This window comes from Ursus americanus, chromosome 13, assembly GCF_024610735.1.
Source record: "Ursus americanus isolate L20-20 chromosome 13, mUrsAme1.1.p, whole genome shotgun sequence".
NCBI lineage: Eukaryota > Metazoa > Chordata > Mammalia > Carnivora > Ursidae > Ursus > Ursus americanus.
The window spans coordinates 24725458-24740518 of record NC_142139.1 but is presented as its reverse complement, the minus strand read 5'-3'; the positions used below and the strand labels follow the sequence as shown (position 1 = coordinate 24740518).

The following is a 15061-nucleotide window of genomic DNA, read 5'->3' as shown; positions in this document are numbered from 1 at the left end:
TTTTGTTTATGACTGCCTTGTCCTGGCTTTAAAAACCTTTCCCTTTCTGTAGCCCTTTGGAGCTCTCTCCTACTTGCTAGATGGGATGTTGCCTGATTTATGAAGAGTTCAATGAAGCCAGTTAGATCTTCAAAATTTACTCAGTTGAATTTTTGTTATTTCACACTGCCCAAATTCATTTTATAAGTCATATGCAAAAAATATCATTCTGTCAATTATTCAGTAACTCCAACAAACATTTATTTTCATGGAAATAGAAAGTTATTCAAAAAGCACATTGGGGATCAAGGGAAAAAATCAGGTAAATATATCCTAGTGCAATCATACATATATATTTTTCAATAGTAGGAATAGAGGGCTATTTGAGAGTTGCAAAGGGAAATGACTGGAACTCAGCAGCTGTGAGTTTTATTTCCTGGACTCCATACCACAATAAATAGAGAGGCAAAGGTGAACTGAGCTGATGAGTGGATACCAAAGGCAAGTCCACTTGCATCTTGAGGTCTTGCAATAAGCACTGCTTCGATACAACTCAAAAGCCGTCTGGAGTTTTGAGAAAGGAATGATTTCCATTTGTAGACTGTATTCCATACTTCTGGTAATCAAGAATAGTGATAAAGGGATGAAAGTGATATTAATAATAAAATACACTACCTAATGTGCGTTAGCATTGTGCTATGTATTTCACATATGTCAGTTCACTGAATTCTCGTTAAGACTTTTACAGCTAAGTGTACTTCATATTTTACAAAGGTTAAGATCAGGATTCAGATGTGAAAGAACTTTTTGAAAAGATCTTTCCTGACTTTGTACAGCATTAAATAAATTTAAATTTGAAATAGTGATCATATGGTGCAGTGCTTTTCAAACATTTGGGCAATGATTCACAGCAAGAAATGTATTTCACCTTGTGACCTATTTCACACATGTATCAGAAAAAATGTTTCACAAAGAACTATTTGCTTTTACCATGAGTGATATGTTTTCATACTCTTCTACTCTACATTTTTCCTATTCTATTTACTTATAGTTTTGTTTTTATGTTCTCGTCTTAATACACTGAGTTACTCTCATGACCCACAGTTGGGTTCTAACCACAAATTTGATTACTTGATTATTTGACCATTTAATTATTTAATATTTTCCTAGAATTTCTTTGGTTCTCAAGGCAAACTAGAATTTTCGTGAAGGCAGATGTTACTACCATGCATCCTTAACTGCCCGCATTGTTGGACCTTACTATAGGTATGTAATTTAATAAAATTTAATTTTTATTTCTGCAAAGTTATAATCTTGGTTAAATGGAAGAGTCTGTGAGATGATTCCCAGAAAGGATAAAAGTAAGGGATAGGAGGCATAGGCCGAGGGGACCAAAGTAACTTGTAGTTGTAGCTGTCAATATTTCATTGAGAATCATCATTCCTGCGTATTTCAATTAGTTATTTTCCACCATAGGGTTGGCTTTATTCGATGTCCAAAAAAGAGAAATACCTAGTCCTATCCCTCATTGCTTCATAAAATGAATTTCTGTCAGATATGTGTAGTCTGAACTCAAGAAAATCAGTTACATAAACCACACATGAGATTACAAGCACATTTCTTCTATTACCTTTCAGCTGTTTCAGACTGTAAATTTCTGTAAGATGCATTCAGAGTATTTTTACATTATAAAAAAATCTATACCTTAATTTATATTTTCTTCTTGAATAACGATACCATCTGTATTTTATTTTTTCTTACAATTCTGTTGACTTTAAATGTGAAGTAATTTCTTTCTAAATTTTAGATAAAATGTTTTCCTCTTATTGCTTGAAGGCACTCATATCCTGTGTACAACTTGTCTGTATCATTCCTTGTGGACCCTTGGTATTACTACAAACCAAAAAAATTAAAAAAGAAAATATAACATTAGGTGGAAAAATATATATATATATATATTTATTTAAAATATTCGTTGTGGGTATCATGAGAATCATATGGAACTAAATGCCTACTTTCGGAAGTATAAATATCATGAAATCCTTTAAACCTAGCATATGTTTCTTCGAATGAGACTCAGTTTTGAACAGATGTCCCCTTAGACCTGTTATATTAAGACTAAAATTACTAAATCAGCATTAGTTGTTTTTAAACTTAGGGTCATATTTTGCCACTGATTTTTATTCAAAGCTCCCACGGGCGTCAGTGGAAGATCCATGCATGGAAAAATGGCATAATATGTATCCTAGTTTTATTTATTTCATATGTATACAGCAGTATAAAATAATATATTACATTTACACTCATTTTACTTATGTATTATTATAGCATTCACAGTAACAAACACTATAGTTAAGATTTAAACTCATCTTTTGTTATAATACCCTGTTTTCACTCACAGATAACTGTCTCAAAAATGTGTTTAGAGCTGAAATTCCCTGCTTACTTTCAGCTCTATGATGTACGGATGTATTGGAAGTCTGAGTTCTATCGTTCAGAAATTTTTGAGTCTCATGTGAAAATGTAATATTTGCATCATTAATGCAAAATTTTCATGCAACTCAAAAACATCTGGAGTGTAAAACTTCAAACTAAGCATGTGACAAGTTTTCAAGAAATAAAAGTCATTTTTCTAATTTTACAAATACTTAAAAAATAACAGTGGTTAGAAATACATGCATGCACACTAAAGGTATTAGAATTTTAGTCATATTATTGCCTGCAATACTCTGGCGGCACCCATCTACCAGCATCCTCATAGAATGCTATAATCTAAGACCTATGCCAAGTTTTAGAAGAAAAAAAAATACTCTATTGAATAGTAGTTTCACAAATTACTGTATAAGGATTTTGTTCGACCTAGCGGAGGGAAATTCCTTGAAGTGCTAACAATATATAAAATAATTTTACTACTCCATGGCATAAAAAATATGGAATTTTGTCATTTTCTGTTTTTCCTTGTTAAAAAGGAACATATAAAGGATGTTAAGTGCAAAGCCTTTACCACTACAAAATTAGAGTTGAAAAAGATAAAGAACCCAAGAAATTGCAATATGAAAAATATAGGATTTTCAGAAAAATTATCAAGTATACCAATGCTTTAAATATTTTTGAGTTCCTCGGGTATTAAAAGCACACATAGAAATATGAGGGGGGAGAAAGAAAACCACATGAAATGACAATTAACAGTCCTCTTATCAGTCAGTACCGTACGTAATTTTCTTTATCCTGACTAACATTTGCAGCATTCTGACTGAGTAATTATGTTAAATATTACCTTTACTCCAGCAAATAATTTTTGTAAGGTGAAATGGTACAATTCATATACAGTTTAAGTTTATGTTGAGAATTGTGAGGATTTTTGTTCCTCCTATTGTCGGAGAAGTAGGAGAGTTTCTACATTACAGAAGATCTGACGGCAAATTATAACACTGTTAAAAAATGAAGCAAGAGGATGAGTAATTAAAATATTTAAACCTTCTACTATAGTACTTAATTTGCAATGTTTGATAAAGGCATTGCATTTAATATCTTCAAAAAACAGAATATACACATTTCCTTCATATTTCCCAAGAAAGATGATACACTTATAGTGACACCATTTTATCTGTTAAGTAATCCTGATGTGATATTTAAATATAGGAATTAAAATGATTTCACAGAACTATGTTCACAAGGTAAAAATTAGAATTTTACATGTGGATAAAATATTTCTAAAAATTGTCGTTTGACATACCTTTGAAACATTAAGACACTGTTTCCACAGGAAAATATTTTGACATTTTTACTACTTTAAAACTAGCCATGTTATCAAGGAGTAAATGTCATGATTATTCATTTTGGAAATAATTAATTGATGAAATATTGTCTAATAATTTAGATATCGTTTTCCTTTGATAAGTATAAAATGACATAAGGTTGGATATTAGGATGACTAGATTAAACAGAAAAACTATTCTAAAATTCCTTTTCATGCTAATCTAATAAATGTTTATTTGGAAACCTTTATTATTGGTGGATTGTATTTTTCTGTTTTACAGTCCCCCCCCCCCAATCATTGGTAGATAACATTTTAGCCAATTTGCTAAAATTATATCCTTACTCTATTATAACTTCTGATTTACTCTGGATGCACTAGGTAATTGATTAATAATGAAATGTTTAGTATTTTGTTTTAAATAATTCTATTTTTCACACAAATTAGATAAAATTTCCTTTTTTCTTGTTTGTTTTTGTAGATCAATGATATAAGAATTTAAATGCAAATTAGAATAACTGTTACTATGACATAAAAAAACTAATGCATAAATATATGGCATAAGAAGTTTGTTCAAGGGAGATTATATACAATGACATAAAGGGCACGATCATTAAAGAAACTTTCTTAAGGTTGAATGAATGAATATAACCATAATATATGAAGTATGTCCTTATTTTTAATGCATGTGATAAGGCAGATGGATGTGTGTTTTCCCCCATAATTGTAAAATGATGAATGAAAGGTTTTAATTAAAGCAGAGTGATTCAACAAGAAAATCATTTTCTTGTTTAAAAAGCAATTACAACAAACAGACGTTTTTCCAGCTAAATTATATCGAAACATATCCTTACTAAAATAGTCTATCATTCAAAATATTAATGTAGTGGTGCCAAAAGTTTGAGAAAATGTTACTGCTGCACTTATGTGAATGCATGTGCTTTTTGTGTCATACGTGGTGGATTAGTTTTACATATTTTTAAAGGGTTCCCAAAAGGCTGGAACATTACACATATTATTTCAATATATAAAATGATTGGGATTCTGACATATTAATATCTCTAATTTGATAACAGTCAAATGAGTGATGCCAAAAGCCACTCAGATATACACATATCAAGGACATATGAATATGTGTATGCTAATCGAAGGAAAATATTCCCATTTACATGACCACAAAATTGGGTGGAAAACATTTGTTATGTGTTAAGTTTTAGTCTATTCTTTAATAATATAGCACAGCTCAAATTATCACTGAATTCATAAGATCAGTTGACAATTAAGGTAAATATTGCCAAATTGATCTGTAATTTGGATTGGGCAAACATTCAGATATGTTGAAGGCTTTTTTAGAGGGGAGCTACGAGAATTCTGTTTTTTGCTAAGAAGATTATCTCATATTCTCTGATTTTTCTCTCTTAATTTCTCTCTCAGTTAAGCAATAAACGACAGCAGGAAAAAAAGAAAAATATGTAAAAGAAAGGAAAATATATCTTAACGAATTTAATAATTAGCTTTGTTGACCTAAAAGGAAGAGACAAGCTTAGCCTTTCAAGGCTGACTCAGGAAGAATTTCTCTCATTAATAAAACACTGACTATATTTAAGCTATAAAACTTTCACTTGTAAGATAATACTGAAACAATAATGTAACATGTTTCTATCTCCAAATTTATTTAATTTATTTTAAATTTAGAGATCCCTTATATCTTATAGTTACTCTTTACCAGTTCAGATATTGATATATCTCTATATATTCATATAGAGTTATAAATAGATATTATATTCATGTGTTATTAGGAGTCACAAAACTATGTAAAACTATGTAAAATAAAATTTTGTGTGAGTTCTATGGTTGATGACTTCTTAAAATAGTAATCTCAATGACATATTTTACATCACAAAATGTACAGACACCCAGTGTTCGTTTTTGTTTTTTTCTAACAACAAATACAGGTGAATTTATAGATTCCTTATAAAAGCTTTAAATGATTCTAAATTCAAAGCCATAGAAATAGAATCGAAAGAATGTAGATTGTTAGAGATTTTGATATTACATGTTCAGTGCTCTTCTGATAACATCGACAGCTATATCTTTGGCATTGAAAATTCAGTACGAGTTCTTGACAAAATTTTGTAGCTTAGAGCTTCATTTTCTTTTAAACAAGGAAAAACAGGGTTGAATAAGATATGAAAATTGGGAGGAAATTATTAAGGATTATTTTTTTTCTTAGTAAGTTTCTCTTTGGGACCCTGAATTACCTTTTACTTTACTGTATGATGTGGACTGTATGAATCCATTTAAAAACCAACTGAGTTGTACCACATTTTAGGAAAATTATATAATATAATATATATATTTTATATTTATTTAGAAGCTTTGAAATAGTACAGTAAACACTTTGCAACACGGTGTATAAACTACAGAATGTCTTTGATATTTTGTGGGTCTTCAGAATACAACATTTTTTATAACCCACAGGTGAAAAGAACATAATCACAATCTTTCTTGTAAAGTTGGAATAGTTTGGGGAACACTTGATCACACAAAAATAATATAAAACAGTCAAGTTTAAAACAGTGATATTGCATTTATAATGCACAAATTTCCTTTATCTTTATGACTGGCTTCTCGTGGTGAATATAAACATCTAAAGGGCTCAGTGACATTTGGAGAGAGAAAGATATATAGTGCTGTAAACAGGCACACACTGATCGGAGAGGCAAAATCAGATGCCTCTAAAGTTTCTACAGTTCTGCACATTTCAACTCATTTCTCAGGCCTGCTGAGAGCAATTAGGTCCTATAATTGGCCACGATGACTCCGCCGGCAATCTAATACTCAGTGACACACAGCTAACTGGATGGCCAAGATAATGAAGTTGAAAAGTTGATGCTTTTGTTGGTCGACTTTGTGCAAATCATGCTGCTTCAGGTGAATCCTGTAGAATTGACTAGCATATCCTTTTCCGTGCTGCGAAAAAGAAAGAAAAATACTCTAAGAAAAGGAGCCTGGCTTTTGGAGTTTAGAATTGCATGTCATTGTAAAAGAAACAAATACAATTGGAAATAAGCTGTGTCCCTACACAAGATCCATGTAGTGTCGAAATATTTCAGTGGTAACCTTGGTTTCTAATAGTTATAGAATAAAGTTATTCTGGTGCTTGGCTTTCCAAAAATGACAATTTTGATATTTTGAAAAACCCATTTCGTGTGGGAGATGTATACTTTATATACCAACCACCGGTAATGTGGAGACTAACCTTTTAAAGTGACATACCAAACAATCCCTACTTCACTATGTATGCACGACGAGAGTATAGAAAAAAATGTGTGGCCCTTAAACATTCTAGAATAATCCTTTATAATATCTCCGAAAAACTGGTTATATGTTTAGTTTAATAAATTTTGAATTATATATATTAAGTCAATATACGATACAGAAAACTGTACCAGAAAGTGTTTATGTAGTTAAAAAGTAAATGATGCTTCACATTTTCTAGGTTTACTTTATCTCACCTTTGAAATTATTCAAAAACCAAACCTTTTCATGTCTACAGAATAAAAAAAAAATCTAAATTTATCCCTTAAAAGGAATCGGTTTTCTTATAAAGAAGGTAGAGGTGCAAAGAGAAAAAGATATTGAACTTGGCCAAGTCTTATAAAATGTATTGAATTATGAAGTAGAATTTCCAAATTCAATCATTTAGATATTTTAAGTATTTTATTTATTTATAATGATAATGGATATTTCTTCTCACCTATCCATAATCTTTATATTTGGCAATGAGCACAATGAGAACAGAAACTGCAACCCCTAGGTCAGTATCTGGCACATAATAGATATATGATAAAAAGGTACTGAAAATTGTGTACAATTGTGATAAAAGGCAATTCGGTTGTGTAAAGTCAATTAAAATAAAAATTATGTATATATAGAGAGAGAATTAAAAATTAAGAACTACTCTAAATAGCATAACTGAACTGTTTCAATCTGGTGAATAGTTGGATTTTTTTTGTTTCTTTTTGGGGTTTCTTTACATGAATGTAAGAACATACTGGTCAGTTCAATTCCTCCTCTATGGTATGTCTGTTAATTTCAAGTAGATTATCTGGTTTATAATTTTCCTAATTTATTTCCCTGATTCTCTCATTTATTTTTCCTCACAAGCTCAGTTTGTGACCAGACCACCAAACATTTCTTCCCTAGGCCACTGTTTAGCAGACACATCAATTAAAATTGTAGAAGTCAAGCACCACCATTGACAGAAATAAAGTAAAAAATAATATATACATGTACTGTGTAGTAACTAGTATTGAAAACAATCGAAACATATTTTGTTTTCTAATTTTATATAATATCATGAACTATATAATGAGTTAGCTCCAACACAGGAAGGACTACGTGGTAGTTATTATAACTTACCTGGTCATAATGCTACAGAGAGTATTTTACAAAAGCAAACAGAAATTTGCTCTTTTTAAATAATCAAATCCTATTATCCTATGTTGTTGAATTTAAATTCCCTGTTTCCTGATAAACTTGAGTATATCTGATTTAAATATATTTGGCTTATACCAACCAGAATTTAAAATTCTTCAGTAAATTCAAATAATTAAGCACCGTAGAAATTCAGGTTCGAAAAATGAATTGGACAAATAATTACGGTGACCAAATAACTTACTGTCCAAGCTGAACAATTGTGTGAGTAAAAGGGAACACTAGTAATAATTACATAAGACATAATCTTATGCTTTCAAGGACAACCCAGGCAATATGAACACCCTATAAACAATACCACTTTTCTCAAAATAAGTTAGAGATATTACTTACAGGATGTTTTTTCTTAAAATACTCATTTAGAGGAAACATCTTAAAATACTCCTTTATAGGAAACTAATTTATAGGAAACATCTCAAACATTTATAGTTCGAGGGCAAAAGAAACTCAAGAGCGACCTATCCTCAACCTATAAAGTAATTTATTATGTGCAAAAATTAATATACTGAAAAGCTACATCTTAGTATAATGTAGAAATTAGCCAACCCAATACATATTTAAATCAGTAAAATATTTCTAATTAGGTTAAAAGATTACTTTTGGGAAAAGCTATTAGCATGGATATTATATGTTCATTTGATTCAGTCAAAATACAAAAAGAAATTGTATTATTAAAATAGTTCAGAGTTTTAAGAACACAGGTTAGTACACAGTATACTTGATATCTTAAATCTAAACATAAGCTTAAATGCATATTTTAATTACTGCTTAGAGTTACATGTGTGCTGCTTTTATTTAAAGTGCACCTATTCCAACAGTTATATGAATAATATCATTGCCTTTTATTAAATTACCTTCTCCCACCTATCTGTTAATTCAGAAATGAAAATCTGAATAGGACAAGTGTTAAGGGCTGAGGTTGAAGGTCAGAACAAAGTAGGATGAGGAGGAAAGAGTTCCTCCATTCCGAAGCAAATTTCCCAAATGTGAAATACGGCCAGACAAACTAGAGAAAATGAAGTATTATCACTAAAGTTACAGTCACATACATTTTATTTCAAAGCTTTTAAGAACTGAATTTGAATATCGAATACTCATTATCTTTGGGGGCTGTCTGGGTTAATGTTGGACAAGTAGCATACAAATATATATACATATATATAAAGCAATGTTATTACATTTTAGAGTCAGTGCCAAGGACATTATTCCACAGCGTTAACTGTTATGGCTATGCATTTGCTGAAGCATTTCAGGCTAGAGAGAATGGGTCAAATACATTGAATCTCTATGCTTTATGATGTATTCTACATATGTTTTGGAATTATGAAAGCATACTTGAAAATTTTCTGCCTTTTCTTTTCAATTCACAAATGCATTTTTTCCCCTAGCTATTCATCAGCATATGTAGGGATTTGGTCACTTGATAGAGATGAAAGATTTTCTTTTCAGTCAAATCTAAAGTAATAGGAAAAGGACTGTTAGTATTTCTTTTTACTTCTACTTATACATTCACTGCATTTATTCTTCATAGTGAATTACAGAAATCTCACATTTAAGACATTTATCTTATTGTCTGAACTATGGGTGAAAAAAATCACTCTTAATGGAAAGGAGATATTCAAATATTTATTTTTCATAGTATAGCATATATATGTGCGTATATATTTAACACGTATGTATGCATATATTTAACATATTTTTTAATGAAAGTTCCAGGATGCGTATTTTTCCTCATATTGTGGAATCCTGTTATTGCCTTTGATAATTTGTAAAGTATGATATTAAACTTTGGACATTTACAAATTCTGATCGATGACTATAAGCATATATGTTGCAAAAATAATTGTAAAAATGTCAGTACTGATATCCTATTTATACCACGTATAATAGTATAATTAGCTTGGTGAAAAATAATTTGGTATAATATGTTAAAATGACAATTCAGTAATTTGAATATTCACGTTTCTATACTTGCATAACAGGAAGCAAAATACCCTTTATACTTTATGACAGTATGAACCATAGACGCTAAAGAAACATATAAACATGTGAAGTGACCTAACCTATTTCTGTGACTGAAAGAACAGCCTTCGAATATCCCAGATGATTGAGACTCTACTGCAGTGAAAAACTTCCAGAGGCTAAGATCAGTAACCTGCTCCAGAGCACATTCAAATATTTAATGAGCCTCACGGTCAGGACACTTCTTTATATGTAAAGTGAATCTAGCAGACAAGAGTTAAAGCCCATTACCCCTTATAGAAGTCAGAAACACCTGCCCTCTCTTCCCTGAGTAAAAGCGTATCATAAACTGAAAGATCGTTTAAAAGCAAGCCTCCATTAGGGATCTGTCCAGTTGAATAATCAATTCTTTTTACTTTCCTCTATCTTATTCTTGAGCCATTTTTGAGGATTCTCTTTAAAAATCTTGCTAATTTTTTTTTTCTGTTTAACTATAAAGTCCTTCAGTGAGCATAATAGCAGTAACTATTAAATGTGGGTCGCTGCTTGATTTGTCTATCTTCCCCCTTGAACAGTGTTAGATTTGCTTTTATATTTTAAAATATAATTGTACATGGTTCATATTGTAAATGTTTTCCTTTTCACAAAAAAATGACAGAAAGGTTTTAAATTTTAAGATATATCTATGGAAATAACAATTAAATTTATTAATTTATTATGAATTACAAAAAGACTGAAAGCCTTCTGTTAATGTAATATATATTGTCTTTTGTCCAATAATACTAGCTTAGTGCAGCATAAACTTGAGTTCTTACATTTATTTCGTAATATTCACAACATCCTCAAGCTAAATTTCCTTTTTTCCTTTCATCAAACAGTATGTTTTTTATTCTATCTTGACAGTGTTCAGGGATCATAGAATATATCTAGAAAACAAGAATTCATCTGGAGAAAGTGGTTCCCATATGTAAACTTGATTAGTCTTTTAGAGAGAAAACTTTGTGAAATAAATGACTCAAACAATCCTTCAGAACATTCATGCAAGAAATATATATTAAAGCCAAGTGTTCATTTTAGTCTATATGTGTATGTAATGCTTACGATGTAATTTGCAATTAATAAGTTTGTTAAAAGATAAATTCATGGGTATTTGAAGAGGTAAGAAATTGGCAAGCGTAGTTTTGCGTAGAGAAATTGACATCACTCAGTGAGCAAACTGGATCTTTTCTAAGACAGGAGACAAGCATGTTGAGCATATTCTTTTCATAGACATTCTAGCTGTAGCAATTCTAGCACCCTTAACTACTATTAAAAAGAAAACCACTGCCTGTCGTTTTCATCTTTCAAAATGACATCACTTAGACCAAATTCCTAAACTGGAGCCCTATACATACTACTCTAAATGCAGTTTCTACCTCCCCCAGAGATGTAGTGTTAACCAGTCAGTCAGAAGAAACTTTTCGATTAGCGATTATCACATTGAGTCAGACACAAGTGCCCTCTCCCTTCCCCAAAGGAAGATGAGGTAATCTGCATGTTAAGACCCCGTTTTTATCCCCCCAAGGGAAAGCAGCCTTGCCTGGAACAATCCTTTTTTGCTAATAACTTTCTTGCCCCACCTTCCTTCTATAAAAAGGAAATTTTGCCAATTTCCTCAGAGGGCTCCTGTATTTGCTAGATGGGATGCTCCCCGATTGGTGAACCATTTAAATAAAGCCAATTAGATATTTAAAATGTACTCAGTTGAATTTTTGTTACTTAACAATAGTCACCATCTCCCCTAAGAATCCAGTGTAACCAATACTGCTCTGTTTCAGTTGTGATAAAGATTGTATGCTAATTTAAGGTTATGGATTAAAAATTAATTAGGACTCATTTTCTCACTAAGAATGGTATGTGCAAAGAAAGAATTTATTTTGTAAGCTGGAATGTGCCCCCCAAGATCAAGTAGAGTTGGTGCACTGTGCAAAGCACTGAATTTACCAGCAGTGAAAGTTTCAGAACTTTTTGCTCAAAGTTTATTTTCAAGCCAAACTTTATTGTTAATTAAAAGACTTAACAATCTTGAAAATAGGAGCTTCTATTTGTCCAGAAGTACATTCCACAACTGTGACACTATAGCATGACCCTCACATAGCTTTGTATGAGGCAATGAATCTCCTGAAACATCATGGGTTCCTTCTAGATAGAGGATCCATAGGCTTTTAGAGATTTCTATATACTTGCATGTGGTTAGGCGTATGTGGGATGTGTAATTTAAAATTGCCATTGCACAAAGGTGATGGCACATTTACAACTGGTTCACTAGAAAGTTTCTAGTCTGTGGGTTACTGCAACCATGTGAACTGCCACTAATATTTTTGACAGGGTAGAAGCACAATTATAGTAACTCAATTTTGTTTGGTTTAAGAATCTTTAACTCTAATTAACTAGATTAATTAAGAGTGCTTTGAGCTCTACAGCAAAAACCAGTGATAGTGTATCAGCTCCTTTAATTAGACAATACACTTTGATTATTATCATTATCTAAATTGATTTAAGCGAAATAGCTAAAAACACAGTAATCATGCATAATTTTTCCATCTAAACACAAGAGTTGTCAATATTCTAAATATCTGTTTTTAAATGATAAAAATATTACACCTCTAAGTAAAAATACTCAGAAAAAGTAAAAACCTACTATGACAAGGTATTGCATCAAATTTTATAGATTGAAGGGATCTATTCTAAACTCATCTTAGAAATGTGGGAAATTATGCCTCAGAAGCTTAACAAGTTTTCCCTGAAGGGGGAAAATAATAGGACAGACCCTACCCAGTGCACTCTAGCCACTCCATCAGGCTCTCTTTGTTGAACAAAAACACCTTGATTCATTGGTGTCTTAAAATCAAATTTGGAGACTGAAGTAGTTTTTAAATGCTTCCACCCTACATTGATATACAGTTAGGCAATAGAACTCTAACATATGTGCTCCTCTATGTTTATGATATCGATGAAATTTCCCTGGAATCCTGTATCATAACCCACTAAAATATGAACACTGATTTGTTCCAGAACTATTTGAAAATCACATTTTTTACACTGGCAATAAAGAGGTACCCTTGAAATTTCTTTTAAAGATAATCCACACAATTATCTGACTTTAACAATGACAAAGAATACTTTCATCCAAGTCAGACAAATACCATTATTTTGTGCATTTAAAATTCTAACAAGATATCCATATGTTCCTTTAAAGAATAAATGATTCTTCTTTTGTCTTTGAGAATTATGAGCGATAACATTTGCTGACATTTAGACACTTGTATTTCAACTAGTTTCCTTCAAAACAACATTATAAGGAGATCAAATTATTTATTTCCCAGTAAGGTTGAAATTAGCATTAATTTTCAAAGCAGAAGGCATGAAAAGCGCCCGAATGGGATTGGTCATTCCCACAGGTATAGAGATCTTATGCGTGTAGATCTATTTGCAACAAATATCACTGTACCGTGATATTAGATCAGGTCTTAGTGATGTGCTCAACTTTGCTTTTATATGAAAACCAAGCATAAATTCCAGCAAAGATAGGAAAACTTAAGAATAAACACATAAGACCTTCATTTAAAAAATACATAGCCATGTGTCTAATTTATTAATCACTAATAATCTACTTAAACAGTGATACAATTTCAAAATAATTTAAGCAACAGCTTAGATATTTAAGCCATGAAAACAAGTGGAAAATCTTCTGGATTGGTAAAATACTTATAACACAAGGTATACAAGTTTATTTTCAAGAAAGACACACACAGTACACACTACTTAGAAACTGTGTGTAAAAGTACAGCTGTTTATTTAATATTCTTATTGATCTGATTCCCCTAACGTAATTCAGTTGCTTCTATGTCAAAACAAATAGCAGATTATAAATGGGAATTGCAGGCTCAGAGAGGGGTTGGAAGGCTGATCACTCACACTAGAACAAGTTAGGAACCCCAAGACTATGTATGGGCTTTCAAAAACCCCTTGAGCAAAGTTGGCAGATGAGATACAGAGTGCCCAGTTACATCTGAATTTCAAATCAATAATGAATAATTTGTTAGTATACATATGCCCCCTGCAGTATCCAGGTGTCCTATCTTTTATTTGCTAAACCTGGCAACCCTATCCTAAGGCATCTGCTTCATGACACACCACGGATGACACTGGTCACCACTGGGGCAAATATTATAGTGTTTTCTAGAAAAATGTTGCATTATATTTTCTAATTATTTTATAACACTAATTCATATAGTTTTATATGTATTTCCATCTAAAATGATTTAACATTAAGATATCAAAAATTTTTCTTTAAATCAAGATTTAAAATTCAAAAGAAGAAAATAAATACATAAATAAAATTCAAAAGAAGATAGAGAAATGAAATCCAATTATCTACAATATAAATTCATATTTAATGAATTAAACATCATACATGGATGCAATTTTAATTATCACTTAGATTATTTCTTTGTATCAGGATTAAATTTTAACCTTGTTTTGAATGAAATCTTTGTTTTGTGAGATAGATATAGCATATTAGATAAAATGTTCTTTCTTCTTTTGCATAATAAACATAATTTTAAATCATTTACTCTAAAATCTAAACCGATGTATACATTTTAATTTTAGTTATCCCCTAGAAACTCATTAAACCACCTCCCCCTAGTCCTTTGAATTTAACCCATCATCAGATAATTAAAGATATGAAAACTGATAGGCAGGGCATCTGGGTGGCTCAGTCAATTAAGCACCTGCTTTAGGCTCAGGTCAGGATCCCAGCCTATGCATTGGGCTCCCTGCTCAGCGGGGAGCCTGCTTCTCCCTCTCTCTCTGCTCCTT

At 31.3% G+C, this 15061-nt stretch overlaps 1 protein-coding gene across 1 annotated transcript in view; it reads right to left on the bottom strand.

The window, feature by feature from the left end:
- Nucleotides 1-221: 221 nt before the first annotated feature.
- Nucleotides 222-15061, bottom strand: part of PCDH10 (protocadherin 10) — a 47240-nt gene continuing 32400 nt past the window's right edge. The window contains exon 5 of the mRNA XM_045798974.2: nucleotides 222-6709. Within this exon, the coding sequence (XP_045654930.1) occupies nucleotides 6690-6709 (20 nt within the window). The 3' untranslated portion in view covers nucleotides 222-6689. The remainder of the gene's footprint in view (nucleotides 6710-15061) is intronic.